Source organism: Panthera pardus, unplaced genomic scaffold (assembly GCF_024362965.1).
Source record: "Panthera pardus isolate Hobbes unplaced genomic scaffold, ASM2436296v1 HiC_scaffold_13, whole genome shotgun sequence".
NCBI lineage: Eukaryota > Metazoa > Chordata > Mammalia > Carnivora > Felidae > Panthera > Panthera pardus.
Window position 1 is genome coordinate 68801627 of NW_026526688.1, and position 22139 is coordinate 68823765.

At 38.2% G+C, this 22139-nt stretch overlaps 1 protein-coding gene across 6 annotated transcripts in view; it reads right to left on the bottom strand.

The window, feature by feature from the left end:
• The window catches only part of RAPGEF2 (Rap guanine nucleotide exchange factor 2), a 252907-nt gene that overhangs the window by 137236 nt on the left and 93532 nt on the right, over nucleotides 1-22139 (bottom strand). For all 6 annotated transcript variants that reach the window (XM_053901165.1, XM_053901161.1, XM_053901162.1 and 3 more), the window contains exon 4: nucleotides 9277-9360. In XM_053901165.1, coding sequence (XP_053757140.1) covers nucleotides 9277-9360 — 84 coding nt within the window. The remainder of the gene's footprint in view (nucleotides 1-9276; nucleotides 9361-22139) is intronic.

Here is a 22139-nt window from a genome sequence, read left to right on the forward strand (position 1 = left end):
AGAGCAGGTGACATCTGAACACAGGCACTGGAAGCAGTGATAGAGGCAGTTGATTTGATGGATACTGCCATTTCTAACTCTGAAGTGTTTCCTAAAAAGAAAAACCCACAATTGTCAGAGGGAGAAAAGAGAGATCAAAACTGAGACTCACAGAAATTTCTAGAGCAGGTGACAAGCTTTTTATTAAAGCCATTAGAGACAGAAAAAGCAGGAAGTCAAGTAGACTTGTAGGTGTTTGTTGCTTTACATATATGGTTTCTAGAGCTCAAGGGACCTGGAACAAACCCACATAAGGTATGGCTATTCCAGATCCACCCTTAATTCCTGCTCCTATCTCTCCCTTTACTGTATGCACTGGTAAAGCACAAACTCCAGCAACACCTTCTCCATGCCTGCCCCTAAACAGCCAAAAGTTGCTCGGAAACACACACACACACACACACACACACACACACACACACACACACACTTACCATCTATGTCCACGAATATCAAATGGGCACTCAACACTCCCTTTGTGTACAACTTCTTTCCCTCTTTTGTCAAAACTCCTCAATACCTACCACTGAACTCCCAAATCTACCCAGCGACCTATGCAGCTTTTGTCATAAGCCTGCAAAGAAGGTGAAGCTCTTTCACTCGTTCCAAAGCTAACACCTCCCCATCTTGTGGGTCTCACCCATTTCTGCAATTACCTCTCTCTTTCCAGTACCATCCATTTACCCCTCTCTGCTGGATCATCTGTAGTAACGTACAAACACACACTAGCATTTTCTCAATTTTACAGAAACAAACCGCTCTTTAGTTCACAAACGACTCCCAGCCACCGGCCCATTTCCCTGCTCCTCTTCACAATGAAAATTCCCCTTCACCAGTTCTTACCTTCCCAGTTTCCCCCAATCAGCTCCACGACTTCACTGCGAATGGTTCGCTCAGGTCATCTACGACCCCCTAGCTGCCAAATCCCAAGGTCATGTTTCTGGTCTCACCTTACTGAATCTCCTTGCAGCACTGGACAAACGGACCCCACACTTCCTTCTCAAAACACTTTTTACCACTTGGCTTTGGGGACACACAGGTAGGATCTCTGCGTTTCCACACCATATTCTAGGCAGGCCCAAAGAGGCAACTCAATGATATCGGCAGAATGAATAAGATAGGAGAATTCGCACATATAACTGCAGGTAAGCAATTTAGGACAGGGGTCGATCAACTCATTAATACTGATTAAGCATCAAGTGGAGGACTCCCTTAAAGGGGTGTAACTAATAGCCCAGGGTACTTTTTGGTGCTGGAAATCAGTTCTAGTCACTACGCTCATCACTTTTGGTAAGTAATTCTCCTCAGATATGAAGTTGCTAAGACACCATCTCTTGTAGTGATTAATTTTAACAGACGAACATTTTTTTTTAATTTTTTTTTTTAACATTTATTTATTTTTGAGACAGAGAGAGAGAGAGCATGAACAGGGGAGGGTCAGAGGAAGAGAGAGACATAGAATCTGAAACAGGCTCCAGGCTCTGAGCTGTCAGCACAGAGCCCGACGCGGGGCTCGAACCCACAGACCGCAAGATCATGACCTGAGCCGAAGTCGGACGCTCAACCGACTGAGCCACCCAGGCGCCCTAACAGACGAACATTTTTAAAGAAAAATATACTTATTTACTCTTGATAACAATCTGTTTGACTTAATAATTATTTAATCTATGAAGCAGAATGCTTTTGAAACCTCAGTAAAAGTATGTCAGTTTTTAAGCATTGCTGCTGGATTAGGTGTAGGCAAAATAACTGCGGAAGACTGGAAGGAAACAGTCGAGTCCAGTAAGAGTGATTCTCACACACACACTCACATTTATGTATATATATGTGTATTTTAATCCAATTATATATGCAAATATATATAAATACACACACATATATATTATATGTATAGATCAAATTGAACATTCTTAAGTTAAAACAGAAGTATCTTCCCATGATTCTATGCCTAACCAACTATCTTCATTAACTGGCCAACCACAGGCCCCAATCACTTGCTTCTGCAAAATAATGTGGCAACGAGTTGTTGAGACACTGTCTCAACAGTGTCTGAGATAAGTGGTTCTTATAACTTATTAGCCCTTACTAATTCTTCAATCATCCACTGACTTTATATTATTCCAAATATGAATTAAACAAAATCTTGTGGTTTATCTTGGGAGAAAGGAAAGAAAGAAGGGAGGGAAGGAGGATCAATTTCTTCTTTTAAAGAAATAAACAACTTTTAGTAATGCTGGTTGTAAAAAAAACTTCTAAAAAACTTATGTATCATGTCATTTATTCCTATTATAAGTTACCAATATCTCCCCATGATGGAAAGGTAGGTATGTTAGACCAATACATTACCTTAAAAACCCAATGAGAGCAGTTTTGAGATGACTTATACCTTTTTCCCCCCCTTCCTTCTTCACTAACCACAATTTCTCTTCCATGCTTAATCTATACCACCATTGTTGTGATTTGGCTAATAACTGAAGGTAAATCTTACCTGTAATGTACAATCTCCAGAGCTCTGATCCTCACCTTACTTTCATGCCATCTGGATACACTTAATGTCTAATAAAGTTACCCTTTCATAACATTTATCAGCGAGTTTTTTTTTCTTTTTTCTTCTTCTTCTTTTTTTTTTTTTTTTTTTTAGAGAGACAGAGAGAGAGAGAGAGAGAGAGAAAGAGAAAGGATTGCCAGGGAGGGATAGAGGGGAAGGGAGAGAGAGAATCTTAAGCAAGCTCCATGTAGGGCTTGATCTCATGACCCTGAGGATCATGACCTGGGCTAAAATCAAAAGTCAGGCACTTAACCAACTGAGCCATCCAGGCACCCCATCAGTGAGTTATTTTTTAAAGCCATATTCCATCTCCAATAAGGCATCATATGACTTATAACACATTTGTACTCTTTCAAGAATACGATTTTCTAATCCTATATGACCTCTTCACATGAAATAAGGAATAGTTAGTTGTGTTTTCAGTCCCTACCACATAAACACAGAATCACTCTTCCACTGTTTCACCTTCTTCCATTACTGGGGGAAAAAAAAAAAAAAAAACTAGCAAGTTTCAGAGCAATCAATTAACTTATCATCTAGCACTGGCAAGCAGAAAGTAGGTCTGTGATTTTTAAACTCAAGTAGCTCATTGTTTGTCATGTGAATCATAATGAGAATAGTATTTCAGCCTCTCAGAACTGATTAGTTAAATGTCTTGTTTCCCCACTTCTCCTCATTATAGCTGCCAGCTCTAATTTAAAATGTGAGTTTGAGAGTACCATACCACAATTTTAATTTTTAAATTGTGGATATATTTGGTATCAATGAAAGAGAAGTACTGCTTGTAAATGGACACAGCCAACATGATACAAATAAATGATGTGTGCATTTCTCCTAACCTCTTGCCAACGTTCCTTGACACCTAACTTACCAACAACCCTAGCCTTTCCAGCCAACTGCCACAGCTTTGTAAACTAGACTTCTCATTAATGCCACCATCACCAATGCTTTTGCAACTAGTTCACTCCCTAAAGTGCATGTCTGTTCTGGATAAATGATCCTATTCTTGTGACTCCACTCAAGCTATCGCTTATGTATGAACTGCCCCACCTTCAATCTTATTTCTGTGCCATCACTCATGCTCTTTAGTATGTCCAGACTTCCTTTCCAACCACTGTCCAACAATCCAAATCATAAACCTAACTCAGAATGCACTTAAGAGCTACTCCTCATTACCACATACATTAAAACACCACTAATCTTGGAAGGTCTTTTGCATTGTGTGTGGTCTTTGCTACATCAATTTACACTGTATTATTTAACGACACCTATGCGATTTTTTCATGCTTCATATAGGACTGCCTCATCTCCCCAACCAGATACTAAATTATGTGACAGCAGGGAGTAGACCATTTTGTTTCCTCTGCATACTCCAGAACTTACTACAGAGACCACACAGCAGGACTTAATGCGAGTTTCAACTACTATTTGAAATGACATGCAAATATGCCTCAAAATTTAAACTCTACCAAACTTACTTTAGAATGAGACAGAATGACCCATAAATATGAAAAAGGCCTATGAACTAATCCTAAATTTTTATGGCATTTCAGTGTTCAGCAGTTTCCACGGACAGTGCTTTGCCAGCTGCAGACATAACTTCTCACGACACTTACAGTGTACAGATTACTTGTCCCACTAAGTCTGCTGTCTGGCCACCTGGTAGCTGGACCCTAGCATCCGTGCACTAGAAGCCTCCAGCCCTCTGTATAGACAGGTTTTTGACCCCAGGTCCTCTGGCTCCCATCTTTGATTACAACCCATTTATTGGCATCTTTGAAGTGTTTAGGGTATGGCCACCCCGGGCTTATTTTTTCCTTCAAACTCACAGCCCCTGCCACACTGCTATGAAGAGATTTGTTTACTAATTGCACGGCATATAAAAAATATAGAAAGTTTTTAGCTACCAGAGCAATAAAAATATTATTTATGTTTGAATGTGGTGGGATGCATGGTCATTTCTACTAAAAGGCCCTTCCTTGGGGCTTCTATGATAAAATTGATTCTATTGAGAAAATCAGGTTCAACATTTTAAATAAAGTGATCTCCCCCCCCCCCCAGGATTATGATCAACATAAACTCAAAGAAAGAGTCTGTATGACAGTAATGTTTAAACATCTAGCATTCTGTTTTTTGCAAATAAATGTAAAATGACTGATAAATTACTAGGAAAAGATTCCAACTCTGAATTAATATACAATATAGGTACTGTCTTCTTCTCTAACAAACAATCCAAATAGCAAGTGAAAGTTTAGACGCACAGTCTAAGCCTATCTTCTATATCTAAAATTCTCAGCCTTCCAAAGAAGCCAGAAGCCTGGCTTAACCCAGCAGCCTGGATTAACATATTAAAATAACATGTTAATCCAAGTTACTAAATTGTGAATTTACTACAAAATAGGTTCAGCATTCGTAGGATGGGACAATTTTAAAAGTGGGAAAATTTTAAGTATACAACAATTTCTATTAAAGTTCCATAAATAACACTGATTTAGAACACATTAGGACAATGAACATTATTATCTTCCTGCCCATTATGTAGAATAAACAAAAGTACAAGAAAAACACTTCTAAACCTGCAACTTTAGATGAGACAGTTTTCATCTCTTGCTTTCCAGCTCCACTGTTGTTGCAAATGATGCCTTTGAAAAAGTTAGGGGGTAAAAACTCCTTCATCAAAATATTTCACCACTCTCTGCTTTTCACGGTCTATTACTGTGGTTAAAACAGCACATCGCTGAGTTGTGCGGTACACAACATGCACAACTCAGTGACTACCGCTACTCTGCTGAAAGGACTGGAAAAACACATCCAATTTACACTGTTTCTATCTTCATCTATGACAAATGTCTCCTCTGACGTTTTCCTAAGTGAGAATGACAATAACCTTTGTTGCATTGCTAAATTACCTTTGTTCACCACCTTTCTGATCAAAGAAACTGAATTTATTTTTAAATAAGACTGAGAAAAACCATTACTATAAATCGTACATTGCTTCAGGACTACAAATTTTTACTCCACATAAGAGTTTCGCCCTGTATTAGGGCAACATTATATGTAATAACATTATAAATGACATTACTGCCATTTGTACAAATACCAGCATTTCAAACCTTGATATATTTCTAATAGATTTACAATAAAACTCACAAAAACATTCATTTCACTTAAATTGCTTAGAACAGAAAAAAGTGAGTAAGCTGTCACTGATGGTCTCAAAGGAATTAATAGACTCCGTGAATGTCATAACTCTTAACAGGGAAAATGATTCATGTTTCAACAACATAAAGGTATGCAACCCAAAGAACATTTATCTAAAAAGAAAACAAAAAAAAATTTTTTTTAAAAACCATAAAGTGCTGACCTCAATGTCAATCAAGGAATTCAATACAGCAAATGAAACTTAGAAGCCAAATGGCAGATTTTTTGCAATGTATATCATCCTTCTCACTTGATGATAATCAGGTGTCAAAGCAATTTCATGAGAATTAGGTAAAAACATAAAAATATTCTTCAAAGTATTTTGATTCAAAACTAACTGTTTAGGGTGAATTAGCTGTCAAAATGAGTGATCAGGTTACTTATTATATATACCAATAAACAATTTCCACACTAACATGATAAAAATATGATAAATGTGGAGAATCATCTGTGAACTAGTTTTATAAAACCAGATTGTTACTAACACCTCAACCATACTATTCTTTAATCAAACCTCAATATTTTGTGGAGAAATAAATATATATGCATCACTAGTGTCAACCTTTAGCACAGCACCAGTAGAAACTCCTTCCTATTAAAACAGTATGAACACTATTCCTAAGGCAACATCACCGATAGAAACAAACAACTTAGAGCAAATGTCACAGGTGCAACGTGAAGACATAGCCTATATATAGTACTAGCTTGTCATTCAGACTGAAACACCATTCCTTCCTTCATCCCATTAAAGTACTGGCTTGCAAGCATTTGACATCCAGCCAGAGAAGGAGTAACTTATGTCATCTTTTAAAATAATTAGGCATAGAGTCCAATGTGTTCATAAAATAGGTCTGAACTACAAGTCCTCTTTCTTCCAGAACAGCAGTTTTCTGAACATTAGGTTCCCTTTCCAGAAGTTAGAACAAGCTGTTACTTGACTAGTTAATGATGGCTGGTACTGAAAAAAGACCATCACAGGCTCCTTCACTGTTCTAGGGTCTCAGTCTATAGATTTGTTTCGTATAACAGACCTTGCATTAATAGAATAATGAAGTCACTAACCTCTGTCCTCCTTTAAGATACATAAATTTCAAATCACAGTCATTAAAGCAATATTTATAATGAAAAGCCATCAAAAATGTACCCTTACAATTATTAACTAAACTGTGGAAAGTTCAAATAACTGAACAATTAAACAGGCATCAAGATACATAAAGAGCAAACTTTTTAAAGAGCTTTTAATATTACAAGGCAACACTTATATGTACACATATTCTTTAATTGAAATAAACAAGATATTACATTGTTTATTAAGCATGCTCTTCAGTACATGAAACACATACATGTAAGACTAGATAGGAAAACACTATAGAGTATTACAGAATTATTACTTTGAATGAGAGATTATAAGTGATTTTTTCCATCTCTTTACCTTTGCTAATTTACACACTACTTATTATTACTTTTTATATTAAAATTATACATAATTAAAAAATACACCGCTTAAATATTGTTTGACTATACCTTCATCCAAGTTCAGAAACAGAGTTAGAGCCCCCAAAAAGAGACCAAAAAGTAAGTAGGTCCTGTATTTGAAGGAGAAGAACGTTAATCAATTCTCCATTCCTCTGGGAAACAGAATTCCTAGAACTATAGGAGCTGGTTCATCGGCTCACTCCCAGCATCCCAGGCAGAATTCCAGGAGGCACAACCACCCACCATACTGTACTGCCAGTTTCCTCAGTCTCGAAATGCAGATGAAAATTATACTTACCTCAAAGGGTAGTTGCAATACTAAACGATCTCACACACACACACACACACACACACACACACACACACACACACACACACACAATATTCAAAATGGTGAGCTGGTAAATAGAAAGCACTGTCAAAGCCTTAGCTATTTTTCCATCATCACTTTATTACTGCTACTACCACTACCAGTGCTAATTCCATTACTATAACTATCGCTACTATAAGAACAACCACAAATAGGCAGGCAATAGAGCCAGCCTCTCTCCCTCATGGGGCTATTTTCCAAAGAGAATAATGCCTGCCAGTCTGATCTCGGAGAAGCAGAGGGCAAAGAGGCATGGGAATTGCACCAGAGATTGTTTTTCACTAGATGCAATGCGCCTCTGGCACTCTCTCACTACCCAAGTCCCTACCTCCAAAGGCCATCCCAGTGCCTTCTATTACCACACCCAGGCATGTATAAATTGCCTCTCCCTATCTGACTCTGACATTTTATAAATGTTTGTTCATGTTTTTAAAATAAGATTCTTAATTTGTCCCTGACCCATTCAGAATTACTCATCAAGAATACAGTTAAATAGGGGCGCCTGGGTGGCTCAGTCGGTTAAGCATCCGACTTCAGCTCAGGTCACGATCTCGCAGTCCGTGAGTTCGAGCCCCGCGTCGGGCTCTGGGCTGATGGCTCAGAGCCTGGAGCCTGCTTCCGGTTCTGTGTCTCCCTCTCTCTCTGCCCCTCCCCCGTTCATGCTCTGTCTCTCTCTGTCTCAAAAATAAATAAATGTTAAAAAAAAAAATTAAAAAAAAAAAGAATACAGTTAAATATTTTCATGAGAGAGTGAAGTTATAGAAGGGGGGGTGGTGGGGAGCAGTCACTTTGCTTTAATAAATTTTGTCCATTTAAATATTTATTTAGTAAATTTAAATAAAGATATTTAATCTGTTAAAATGTTTTAAATTTTAGTCAAAATAAAAATATACAACTGTGAAAAATAAACAATTGGGGTAAAAAATAACTAGTAAAACTTAGTGGCTGACACCTTCAGTCAGGGAACTGAACATATGTGTGTAACAGATGAGCCCTAACCCTCCTTGGCCATAGCTGATTGGAACGAGGTGCATATCTGCCCCAAGCCCGGCCAATCAGACTGTAGCCTGAAGAATCCAAAGAAAAGACACAGGCACTACAGTCAAATGACGGAAACATTAGGGACATAAGCTCACAAGTCAATAGTCAGCACCTGTAAGCTAAAATCACAGGGAGAAAAACATCAATAGCCTTAGAGAGCGGGGAGCCAGTCCACAGACAAATGCAAGAATGAGAGACCATATGGTCCCGAGAAGCAGAAAAGTCAACAACAGTCCCTGGCTTTCTATTTCTAGTTCCATGAGGTCTCAATGAACTTTCTTTGCTTCTCTTTAGATGTTTATGAGAGTGCCTTTTAATGGAGACAGATTTTATTCCCAATGAACAAATGTGCCCTAAACTAGCCCGATGTGTTCCTATAACAAATGGACATGTGATCAACATGTCTTTTGTTCTTTCCCTTGGTTAAAGAGATTGTAACAGTGTTTAAACATAAAGTAATCCTTTCTTAAAGATCAATGCCCCAAGGTAGTCTCTTGCTTTCTGTCAGAAGAGGAAACAACAGAATTCTGCAAAGGAACTCAATTCGACAAAGAGATTTTAAGCTTCATGGAAAATCCATTACAGAATGTCTATACAATACCTGCTTCTTGGAAGAAACATGGATTCCTTAATGAACACGGAACCAGAGAGAAGTATATACCAGCAGGTCCCAATATCATCAGGACTGAAAAGAAAAGGTAACAAAATCAGATGATTATCTATGACAACAACAACAAAATTAAACCATATATAGCACAAAGTATAGTACCCATGTTTCTTTTAGAACCATGAAGAACAATGAAATAGCATAAAACACATACATAAAAATACCACTATTTGACTATTGGAATCATTTTTTAAGTTACTTTTTATAAACTCCGGGGTGCCTGGGTGGCTGGCTCAGTCGGTTGAGCATCCAACTCGACTTCAGCTCAGGTCATGATCACATAGTTTGTGAGCTCGAGCCCCATATCAGGTCCTGTGCTCACAGCCTGCTTAGGATTCTCTCTCTTCCTCTCTCTCTGCCCTTTCCTCACTCTCTCTCTCTCTCTTTCTCTCTCAAAATAAATAAACTTGAAAAAAAAAAGCTTCTAAAAATTATTTTTGTCTCCCCAATAAGCTAAAGATATTTATCAGTATATTTAAATGTTGTAATGTTCCTTAGACCTACTGCACCTACCATCCTAAGTTTTATCTTCAGATGTTTTGAACTGAAAATATTTTCCCTGCTTGATAAAACAAAGTAGAAAGAAGTAATCAGTGAAACTCAGGTTTTCCCAACCTTTTTCCGTCTACCATGCTCGCACATTTTTCTACCACACTTGTTAGATATTCTTTCAGAATTTCTTTATGTGTATGCACAGAAGAATAGACATATATTCTCATTCTCTCCGTGGTCTGTTTTTCTTCTTATGGAGAGATAGCGTACTCTATAGTGTTCTTTCCTTTGTGGTAACTCTTAGAGATCTCTTCATGAGAAGCCGGCTTTCTTACAGATGTGCCGTATTTGCCTTGGCCAACCCCTAGTGACAGTCATTTCTGTTGTTTTTAATCATTTGCAATTATTTAAAAATATGTTAATAAAAAGTGCTTTAGGTAACCTTGTGCATACAGTATTGACTGGACCTAGTAACCAGAAATACAACTGCTGGGTCAAAGGGTACGATAAATGTCAAATTGTCTTCCACAGGTGCTCAGCAACTTATTTGCCTACTTACTTCCGCACAGCCTTACTACTACAGTTTGTTATATTTGTTTAACAAACAAATGTTTCACAATTTTAGGATAAGGGCTTATTCTAGGTGCTTAGGATACTTCAGAGAACCTCAACAACAAGGAAAAGGCCCTTTCACTCATGGAGTTTATATTCTGGTGGGACAACACAGATAATAAACAATAAAAATAATAAATTGGTAAATTATAAATCAGTGCTCTGGGGAGAGAAATTAGTACAGGGTAAGGAAAATGGGGGGTGATACCACTGGAAATGGGTGGGCAAGGTAAGTGTCAATGAGAAGAGCACATCTGAGTAAAGGAAGGGGCTGACAGCCAGCTGACTTCCTAAGGGACCAGCCTTCCCTTCCCAGCAAAGGGCAGGGAGGATCCAGAATGTTAGTGCAGAGGCTGACATGGCCTAGCAAGGACTACACGATGGTGCAGCTGAGGCAGAGTGGGGGAGGGGTAAACCATAGGGGAGCACGAGGAATTCTACCATTGAGGCTTTTTATCAATCTTTTAGGCTTTTGCCAATCTGCTTGATGACAAGGGCACCTTAGTACAATTTTTTTCATTTCTTTTTCTTCTTATTATTACAAGAGCATCTTTTTTCTTATTTTTTTTTATTTCTTTATAAAAATTGACCTTTTGGGACACCTGGGTGGCTCAGTTGGTTGAGTGTCCGATTCTTGATTTCAGTTCATGTCATGATCCCAGGGTTGTGGGATAGAGTCCCCACATGGAACATGCTTAAGATTTTCTCTTTCTCTTTCTCTCTCTCTCTCTCTCTCTCTCCCTCCCTCCCTCCCTTCCTCCCTCCATCCCCTGCTCACGTGCATGTGCTTGCTCTCTCTCAAAAGAAAAAAAGTCATTTTTTTTAATCTTTTACTTTTTTATTTAGAGAGAAGTGCACGTGCACAGGAGCAGGGGGAAAGGGACAGAAGGAGAGGGAGAGAGAATCCCAAGCAGGCTCCATGTTCAATGCAGAGCCTGATGTGGGGGCTCCATCCCAGGACCCTAGGATCATGACCTCAGCCAAAATCAAGAGTTGGATGCCCAACCGAGCCACCCAGGCACTCCAAAATTAACCTTTTTGAAATACGTGCTGTGAATACCTTTTTCCTCTGTTGCTTTATCCTTTGTGCTTTTTGCTATGTGTAAGTTATTTTATTTTACACAGCCAAGTTTGCCAAATATATTAGTTAGGATACAAGCTCAGCTACTAATAAAACAAAACAAAAAACTAAACACTATAGTAATGGCTTAACCAGGAGGGAGTTCATTTCTCTCTCACACATATTATAACAGCCTTAGCACCAAGGACCCAAGACTGATATAGTAGTTCCATGGTATGAAGAACTTAGGCTCTTTCTATTGAGGGGCTTAGTCACCCCAATGCATAGCATCCATGTCATATTCTAAGGTGGCAACTCCAAACCTCACCACCGTATTCACACTCTAGCCAGGGGAAGGGGTGGAAAGGAAGTACACGGAGCATACCCCATTGTTGTAAAGAGTACAACAGGGAGATGCATGCTGCACTTGTCTTGTATCACAATGAATCACATGTGTGTGCAAGGGCGTCCTCAGCAATCTCCCCCAAGTCTGTCCTTTGGGGGGCATGTAAATAAATTCCAAAAGTTTTTAATGGACAAAAAATTCTATTTACAATTCTGAATATTTAAAAGACCAATGACTATCAAGTAATCATTTTCATTTTGTTATTTGCTTACAAACAAAGCAGCAGTTGACCACCATTTCCCCCAAGTCCAGTCTTAACCAATTTCACAACTACTTAGTCCTTGATGGCAATGCCTTGTGAAAATGTACAGAGACATATTATTGAATAGAGTTCAGTTCCAATGAAACCATAAAAGTTAAATGATTTCTCAAATGAGAATACAAAGCATAATACTTCAGAAATAATTCATACCCTTTTCCGTCCAGATTTTAATCACTGGTTTTTGCAATCTACAATCATTTACCTAGTTTGGGGGAAAAAACTTACTCATCTTTCTTAACATAAAGTGACAACATTATTACTAAATTCTAATTTAGGTGAAGTAAAAAGTGCTCCTACAATATTCCCTTTATCACCAAAGAGAACTGAAATCTAGAAAAATAGGAAATTAAGGTAGGTCACTGCTTACCAGCTATGTGGCCTTGGCAGCTTACTAAAGTGACTGCAAGGATTAAATGAACAATGCTCATGAAATGCAAATAATAATTATTCTAGAGCTGGGGCACCTGGGTGGCTCAGTTGGTTGGGCATCCGACTTTGGCTCAGTCATGATCTCACGGTTCACGGGTTCGAGCCCCACATCAAGCTCTGTGCTGACAGCTCAGAGCCTGGAGCCTGCTTCAGATTCTGTGTCTCTCCTACTCTCTCTCTCTCTCTCTCTCAAAAATAAATAAAAATTTGAAAAAATTTTTGACTGAAAAACATAATTATTCTAGAGCTTTTTATCATGTACCATGGTGTAGATTAACTTTGACATAGAGAATATAACAAACATTCATTGGCTTTCTAGTTATTCTGTATCTGTCCATTTTGAAGACAAATTACTATGGATGAAATAAGTGCAAGGTTTGTAAACTCAGCTTTCCTTGGAGCTAGCTAACAGAAGATGGACTATAACAATAATAATTATCTGGAACTAATACTGGGATTTCACTTTGCCTAATGGTTGTCAAGCTTTGGTATGCTTATGAATCACTTGGGATAAGAATGCATGCTCCCAGGCTCTACCTATTCCACCCAATCCCACAATCTGTGATCACTAGGTGGGAGATCCATCACAGTGCCTTTTAAACAAAGATCCCGGGTGATTCTTATGCATGAGGCTTGTCAACTTTGAAAAATCTTTAGAAAAACTACAAGAAAAAAAAAAGTACAACTCTATCAATACCTATGCAAGTAAGTTGCAGGTGTTGTATTCAGCAGTGTTGTTTTTATTTTTTCCCCAAATAATTGTTTTATGTTTTAAAAATATGAGCTAAGTGGGGGGGGGGGGGGGCACCTGGTGGCTCAGTCAGTTAAGCATCCCACTCTTGATTTTGGTCCAGGTCATGATCCCAGGGTCATGGGATGGAGCTCTGCATTAGGCTCCACACTGAGCATGGAGTCTGCTCAGGATTCTCTCTCTCTCCTCCTCTGTCCCTCTCCCTTGCTCACAATGCTCTCGTGTGCTCTTCCTCTAAAATTAATTAATTAATTTTGGAGTGCCTGGGTGGCTCAGTTGGTTAAGCATCTGACTCTTGATTTCAGTTCAGGTCATGAACTCATGGTCATAAGACTGAGCCCCACATCAGGTTCCATGCTGGGCATGGAGTCTGCTTAAGATTCTCTTTCTCCCACACCCTCTGCCTCTCCCCTGCATGCACATGCTCGCTCTCATGCTCGCTCTCTCTCTCTCTCTCTCTCTGTACACACACACACACGCATGCATGCATGCATATGCCAAGGGTGGAATTATGAGCTAATGCAAAAAGCTGAATCTTGGAATAAACCTGATGGCATTTCTAAATAACCTAAGACTTAACATCACCAGTGATGGATTGAAAAGAGTGGCCTAAAGATTAAAAAGGAACATACAGCAAAGTAGTACTTCACAAGTCTCTCTGATCAGCCAAAATGGACACTTAGAAAAGACCTATAATTTTTTAGACTAAACTAAGAACTATACTGGACAACCGATTTGATGCCAATACAGCCCATTCTGCAATTGACAAAATGAAAGCCACAAAGCCTAGGTGTGTGACAAGGTACTCTAAAAGCCTCCTGTTTTTTATTTCATCAACGAGGAAAAAAATGAACAAACCCAAACAAAACAAAAATTTAAACGGACCATGATTGATTCACTCCCAGTATAATTAAAAGGACTCTGAAGTAATCAAAAATGAACAATGTCCTTTAAGACAAGACTAAACCAAAATGGCAAGTGTAGACTTGGAATAACAGGGAAGAGGCAAGTGTGTAATCTGCTGTCCTTCTCTCCCCACCTTATTTCCTTCTGCTCCTCAACACAAACCCATTACTTCCGGGAGGCTCCTTTCCTGCCTGTCCCTTCCCACCTCTTCCAGTCTGTCCAAGATACTTGCCCTTCTCCATCTTCTCAATCACACTGTACCTTAAAGCAATGGCTCAAACCCTATTTCTGTAATAACATCTTCTCAGTCACTGTTTTCCAAATTCCAAAATATTTATCCCATCTAATTTCATCCTATTTTATATTTTTCTCTTTGAATTCTTAGTCCTGAGGTATTTAGGTGTCTTCCTCCAACTACACTGAATCTTTTAGACGGAACTATGTGCTGTACCAGGTAGAAACTGGACACCATTTTAGTTATCATTTGCTCAGGTAAAGCAGATCATGTTTCTGCTTATAACCCATGGTTCCCTAACAGGAGAAAGTCCAAACCCCTTGACAAAGCACGTGAAGGAAGCAGTATGTGGCTATGCAAAGGACAAAGGTTTGGGAACATATATTCTTTCCTACCAGCCATGTGATCCTGGTGAACTTAAATTCTAAGATTCTAGTTCCTCAACTGTAAAATGGGGCTACCAATACCTTTTTCACAACGTTACTTGGATTTAACAAAACAGTATATATGCAGGTTCTTGCATAATAGGTACATAAAAAATACTAGCTCTCTTCATCTCTTTTCCTCTCTTATGACCATTTCTAAAAAGGCCAATGCACAACTTTATCCTCTGCTCATAACCCCAAATATCCTATACTGCAAACTTCACCTGTTCAGCCATGCTGACTTTTTCCCCACCAAAGCCTCAGGGCCTTTGGACAAACCTGCTGTTCCAGCTTCTAAACAGTACCTTTTATCTAGTAAGCTTATTACTCATCCTTTGAATTCCAGGCTAACTACCACTTCCTCTGAGAAGTGTTTTAGTGGCTTCCAAATAAATTGAGTCACTCTCCTCCTAAGTTCCCAGAGCATTTTGTACATGCTCACATTAAACAGTTGCCAGTCATAATATGTATTTTAGGAGTCATCCCCCATTAGCTTTTAAACTCCTCTAACTCACCAGCACCCCAATATACATATATACTACACAATGCTTAATTGGCACTCAGCTATTTTCTTAATGAATTAATAATACACACCAACTCAGATATAGTATTTAAAGTGAAAGTCAAAGATGTGAATGTCAATTTACCAGTCATCAGAAAAATGAAACTAGGCTAAAAGAACTTCCTCAGCAATATCCTGTCAGTCCACACGGTGGCGATGTCTCCACATGAAAGAGCTGCGTGTGGTGTTCACATTCCTTATTTACAAAGCAGGAAGCTAATACAAGTGATCAAGTTGAAGTTGACCAGGGAGTTGAAAGAATCATTGATCACCACCCAAAGAAAACTATTTAGCTCAGCAAAGATGGCTATTAGAGAGCAAAAAAGTAACATGAAAAGGCTACTTTATTCAATTATTAATACAATATGAAAACTTAATCAAGTTTTGTGGAGCCCAATCAACCCAAAAGGGCTGCTTATGGCAGCTTATGGTAATATAGGAAATAAAGGCAAAGTGAGGAGAGAGAAAGGTTTGTAACAAAAGAAGAGTGGCAAGAGTGGGGGAGGCAGGTGTGGGCAAAGGATACTTAGAGTAATATTGAACTCAAAATAAATATCTAAGGTGGCAAGGGGTGGTGGCCACAAACAGAAACTGAAAAAATGGTAAGAACGGTACCTTTGCAAAATCCAAACAATTTTGAACCAGAAATTAGCGCTTTGCAAGATGACCCTGACAAAATATGGCATGAGGAGGGCACTGGAGCTCCAAGAAGGAATCCCTCCCACTTTAGCAGATCAAGTGCAACGTGGCATTGGCACAAGTCAGAAGTGACCCAGGGATGCGAAGAGGCACCTCTACAGTGTTTTCTCTGGGGCAACGCTAACAAGGGCATTAGAACACAGAGAAGCAAGAACACGGAAGTCATGGTGAATAAGAAAGGGTGAGGCCAGCACCAGTGAAGTGTGTGCAAACAGTGGTTAGGAAGACCAGTCGGGGAAGAGGTGGGTACACAGCAATCATAGAGAAGTTATGGACCACCAAGACCCCACACATCAAATACCCATTTTGTGGCTATTTTAGAGAGGATGTTATGCCATATTCAAACAACAAAGCTGCTGGCATCTGAGAGAAATAGAGACAGGATTCTTATCATTTGTATGTGGGTTACCGGCTCCACATCTGGGGTAAAACACCAGAAAGGGAAATAAAATGAAGACGAACAAAAACTCCAATAACTAACCGGAGACAGCTAGCCAGGAATCCCACAGGGCCAGCCACAGTGACCAAAACTAGGAAAACGCCTGTTTCTTTTTCTGCATCCACTATCTGGGCACTAGCATCCAACAAGAGGATAAAACCAGAAAACAGAAAATCTTCCTATTCTCCTTCTCCACAGCCTATCATCAGGTTCTTTCAGTGCCTCCCAACCCCCCAAGCCCCAGGCCTCTTAATCAAAGCCCTCTGCTTAAGTGCAGGTCCTTATTTCTGCTCACCTATACTTCTCATTATACTCTTCTGATGGGCTCAGATTTGACTCTCAAATATGCAATTGTGCCAAAAACCAACAAGAAAATAACTTTACTTATTTACAGCAAATTATCCTCTATCCTTTTACAGGATCCAGCAGTTCGCTCACATCAGAGGTTTTGAACATGCACTTTGTGAGCCTCTTGGGACTACACACTGTTCAACCTTCTTCTAACCATAATAGCTACTGCTATTGAGCTAAATAGGATTTCCTATGAACAAAGTGTTCCATGGCTTAAAAAAGAAGTTCTAACAATGGCGGCCTTCCAATATGCAGATGGCTTTTCTGATACACAATAATTTTAATCTTTTTCACAAATGCATTACCTCACTTTTGTTACTGGGTTTATCAAAAAGTTTAATCATTAGTTGTTTTTTTTTTTTTTCATTTTTTCTCCTCTGATGGGGCGGTAAGCTAGCTATAAGTTCAAAGACCAAATATGTATTGTTTGTGTTATTTATTTTTGTATGGCCAATGGCACAAAGTACACTCACAAGATTAATTAAGGCAACACAGCATTGTAAGTGACCCTAAGAATATCAGGTCAAAAGAAAGGTAAGCCCACACCATTTTTACTCAGGCATAAAATATAAAACCTATTTTAGAAAGAGCTCTACCAAGAGTTAAAGGTTTTAGCATTTATATTTTTAACCCATAGAGAAGAAATATTTTATAATAAAATTATATACTTAATAATATTTAGTTATATATAAATTACCATACCTATGAAAAAAACACATTTAAAAAGTAGAGGGGAACTTTTTGTTTTATTTCCTAAAAGTTCTAAATTATAAGGACATTACTTCACTTTTATAAATAAAAACTCTAGGGGAAAAAAAGCACCATTCTCACATAAAGTTCTTCAGAAAATCTTTATTCTCCATTCATTAGCAACTCAATTACAGGGGCTTGGAACCATGAAAAAGGAAAGCATCATCAGTAAGAACTCTGAAAACTGATGAAAATACTAAGGCTATTTCAGCTTCATTTGGGGGGAAAATTAGTATTTTGAAAATATTGGGAATATAGTAGACCTGTATTTTCTAAAAATCATGTTTCACTTAACCAGCAGAATGAACAACATAAAACTACTGAAGAACTAGTAAAGCTGAAAATTCTGTAGCCTCATTAAGGAGTCATTCTTAAACTTCTAAAACTCATTTAAAAAATGAAATGAAGGAGTGATGTCTTGGGAGCCATTAAGTTATTCAAAACACTTCTTTTTTTGACTGAAAGAAAAAATGTCAGTGCACATTACATATTTATTACAATACATCAATCAGTCATTCAGCTATACTGAGGGTAGAGGGATATATTCAAGGGCTCAAGAAACAATTTATCAAAGTTAGAAGAGCAGCCAAATCTGAAAAAAATTGACTCTGGAAAACTACCACTAACTCGTACTTAACAGAATGCATATGAAATAATAAAGCCTTATTTATTGACTATATATTTCTTTAAATCGCTAAATTTGAGAGTTCAGAGGGTTTTATTCACTAAGTAGTTTTGCAAAAAAATTGATACAAAGAATCTAACACCTAGTGCTGTCAGCTCTTTTATTACAAAACTAGACCACAATGAAGGTCTTTATTGGCTCATCTTCCTTTGAAAACGGAGTATCTTCCTTTAAAATGAATTCAAAAAATAAGAAAAATGCTCTTATTTACTCTTCCATTCACCACAAATATAAACCATTGTAATTTAAAGACCGATAGTAAATATGAAAATATTATTGCTATGAAGCCTTACAGTATTACCATGTGTATATAAAACAATCTTCTCAAGTACATCTACGCGTGGGTAGATGTGTACGTGCAAGCGTGTATTTGAATTTTCATATTTACCTACAGCACATGTATACCTCATAACATGCCAAGCTTGGTGGCTAAACATCCTTGTTCTACAGTCCTATGCAAAGACTAATTCTTTAAAAATATAATTTCTTCATGTAAATGAAAATCTTAGGTTTCAAAATTTTCTCCATACACACATACAAGTAAGAGAAATTATGGACACGTGGACAAAGAGGATACTTAAAAATTATGATTATATCTTGCTGAGAAAGAAAGGCGATTTTAAGTATTTTGTTTCTTTTTTTTGTTTGTTTCTTTTTTTTTTTTAAGGAGCTAAAGCAATGTAGGTAGCAGATGAGTAATGTAAATAAAAATAATAATATAATAAAATAAAAGCCTGGCCACATCTGGAAGGAAAAAGCAGTACAAGAATTGGATATGGGCCAAAGAGTCAAAGGAGAACTTTTTTTTAAACAATGTATTTTTGTTTACCAGTTTTTTTTTTAATGTTTATTTGTTTATTTTGAGAGAGAGAGAGAGCATGGGGGGGGGGGGGGGCAAGAGAGGGACAGAGAGAATCCCAAGCAGGCTCTACACTGTCAGCACAGAGCCCAATGCCGAGCTGAATCCCACAGACCATGGCATCGTGACCTGAGCTGAAATCAAGAGTTGGATACTTAACCAACTGAGCACCACCCCCCCCCCCCCCCCCGCACCTCCAAAGGAGAACTTTCTTAAAGATGGAAGACACACTTAGAGTCTGCAGGAAAGGGGGCAGGAGGAGAGGCCGCAAGCACAGGAGGGAACAGGAATAACCACACCGTTCAGGAAACCAGACACCTCTCCCTGCAGCCCTGGAGGGATGGGTGAGTCAAGAGGCACATGTGGCCACAGATAAACGGGGTATTTGAGAACAGAAAGTAAAGCCTGAAGCAAAGTCTCTAGAGGAGGAGTGGGAAGGCACGAAGGGGACAGCAGTGGGCTGGCGGCCTTGCAGAGAAGTGACAATTCAGGATAGCTGCTGTGAAAACAGGAAACCAAGTCAATAAATGAAAAGGCTGCTACAAGCAATGAGGGCTGCAGCTGAGGCTTGAAGTTTTAAATTGCACATTTACAGATTTCAATAAAAAATGCTTTAAAAAGACTGGATAAGCCTCAATGCAGCTTTTTGTTTTGTTTTGTTTTGTTTTCAATGGAGGAACAATTTCCTCTCCTGCAATAAAGAAAGGTAAACCCCCTAACAAAATGTTACACAAACTCTTTTGGAAACCAAAGCATTCAGACAGACATATATGTGGAAAGTTAGCACAGAAATACCGTTACACATATTTGTCACATGGGTGTGGGGGTGCATGTGTCCACTTCTAAAAAACTATAATGGTTGAGTTTCTGATCCAAAGGTTTTTAGCGCTTCAAATGTAACTATAAATTAAACTGAAATCGTGAGGATGGCTGGCCCCTAAAGAAAAACTGAAGCTGAAAGGACATATTGCTTATCTCATTTCTTAAATTCTTCAGGCAAAAATATCCCTAAAGTTCCTCAGGTTAGGAATTTACATCATCCAACTTGGTACTCCTAAGCAAGCAAAATAGCTAGCACATAGTAGATAACATGTGAAAGGAAGGCAGAAATTACTTGATAGTCTCATCCACTGTACTAAGTTCAACTACTTTTATCTATCTTTCTAGTACAAATATTGAATTCTAAGTGGTCAAATTCTAAATTTTTACAAATTCAAATTTATCAGAACCACAAATCTCCCCCTAACCTTGATACATCTTAAAGTGGCATTTTTGTCATCCTGTTGGTCTATGCTAAAACAGGAACATCATGGGAGTTAGACATCACTACCATAATTCCTTCAAACAAAAGTTTAAAGCAGCTAAAAAATTGGGAGACCAAAATGTAAATTATCAAAACACTGATGACAATGATAGCATTTTTATACACTTATTATGTATGCAATGCTCTACATATTTTACACATAGTACTGATATTATCCTAACACCAACACTAAAGGGTAGGTACTAATATTATTGTTTCCATTTCATAGATAAGAAAAATGAGGTACAGAGTTGGGTCAAAAGACTATTACATTTACCTGGTGAACGCATTAAAGCCATAGACTTAGAAGTTACCAGTACACAAACATAATAAGGAAAAAAAAATACTCATCTCTTGATCATAAAACCATACTCTAGAAGTCTTTGATAGTCTGACTAGACTATTCTTGAAGCCCAAGGGAGACCAAGAACAGACAAGTAATGTCCCTCATGAGTTAATAATAACAGATCCCAAAAAGAGGGACAGTATTATTAAATTATCACAGATTTATATACACCACAAATACAAGTGTTCTTTAATTTTCAAAGCTGCATTTACACAAATTGGTAAGAGCAGGAACATGTCTCTTCAAGGGTTACAGAAGAAAATGCTGCAATTACCCTTCATCACAAGATTGGCCAATTACTAGGAATCTGATTAAGTGATCTACAATAAGTCTCTGTGAATTTCTGGTCTTACGAAATCATGATCTCCTGAGTATCTATAGACTTTCGCTGCTCACTAACACTGTCACCTAATTCTAACTAGTCAAAAATAAGCAATTGCTACAATCAACTTTATATACAAACTCTAGCCTAATGCAATCAATTTAGGGTTATCTAACACATGGCTTTGCATTATCAACAAGCATAGCTCACATTTACTGTCTAAACTGCCTTAAAAAAAAAAACTCAGATATATTTAAAGACGCTGTAAACTTCAGTTTAAATGAACTATATGTAAGAATTATTAGGGACTCAGAATAATGTAGGTAGAACTGAAGGTGGGTTTCATCACCCCTGGGGAAGCCAGCAGCAGGGAGAGATGATGTGCTTGTACTAACTTGCACACAAGAAATATCCTTGTTTTATGGTGCCATTTCTTATGATGGCATGAAAAAGGCCGGAAAAAAGTTGGTGATTGGCATAACAGCTAACATGGCAAAATCACAATGTCCAGGCTCAAATCCATATCACACTTTCAGCAATGAGACCTTAGCAAGTTCCTTAGCCTCTGAAAGCCTCAATCCCTTCATGTGTAAAACTGGGTTGATGATAACAGCTACCCCACAAGTCAGCTATAAGGAATAAGTATAATAATGCATATGAAGCACTTATTAGAGCATGTGGGACACAGGAAGTACTTGTTTAAATGTTTGCTATTACCTCATCATCATTACTACCAAAACCATGTTTTAACGGAGGACAAATTAATAGAAAGTTTGTCACTTACTGCCACTAGAACTTCTTCAACGAATGTTAATACTATTCATCAGAGGTTTCCAACCCTGATATCTGTACACCCATTCCACTGATAGCTTCTAATTGCTCCTAAAAGAAACAAATATTCTA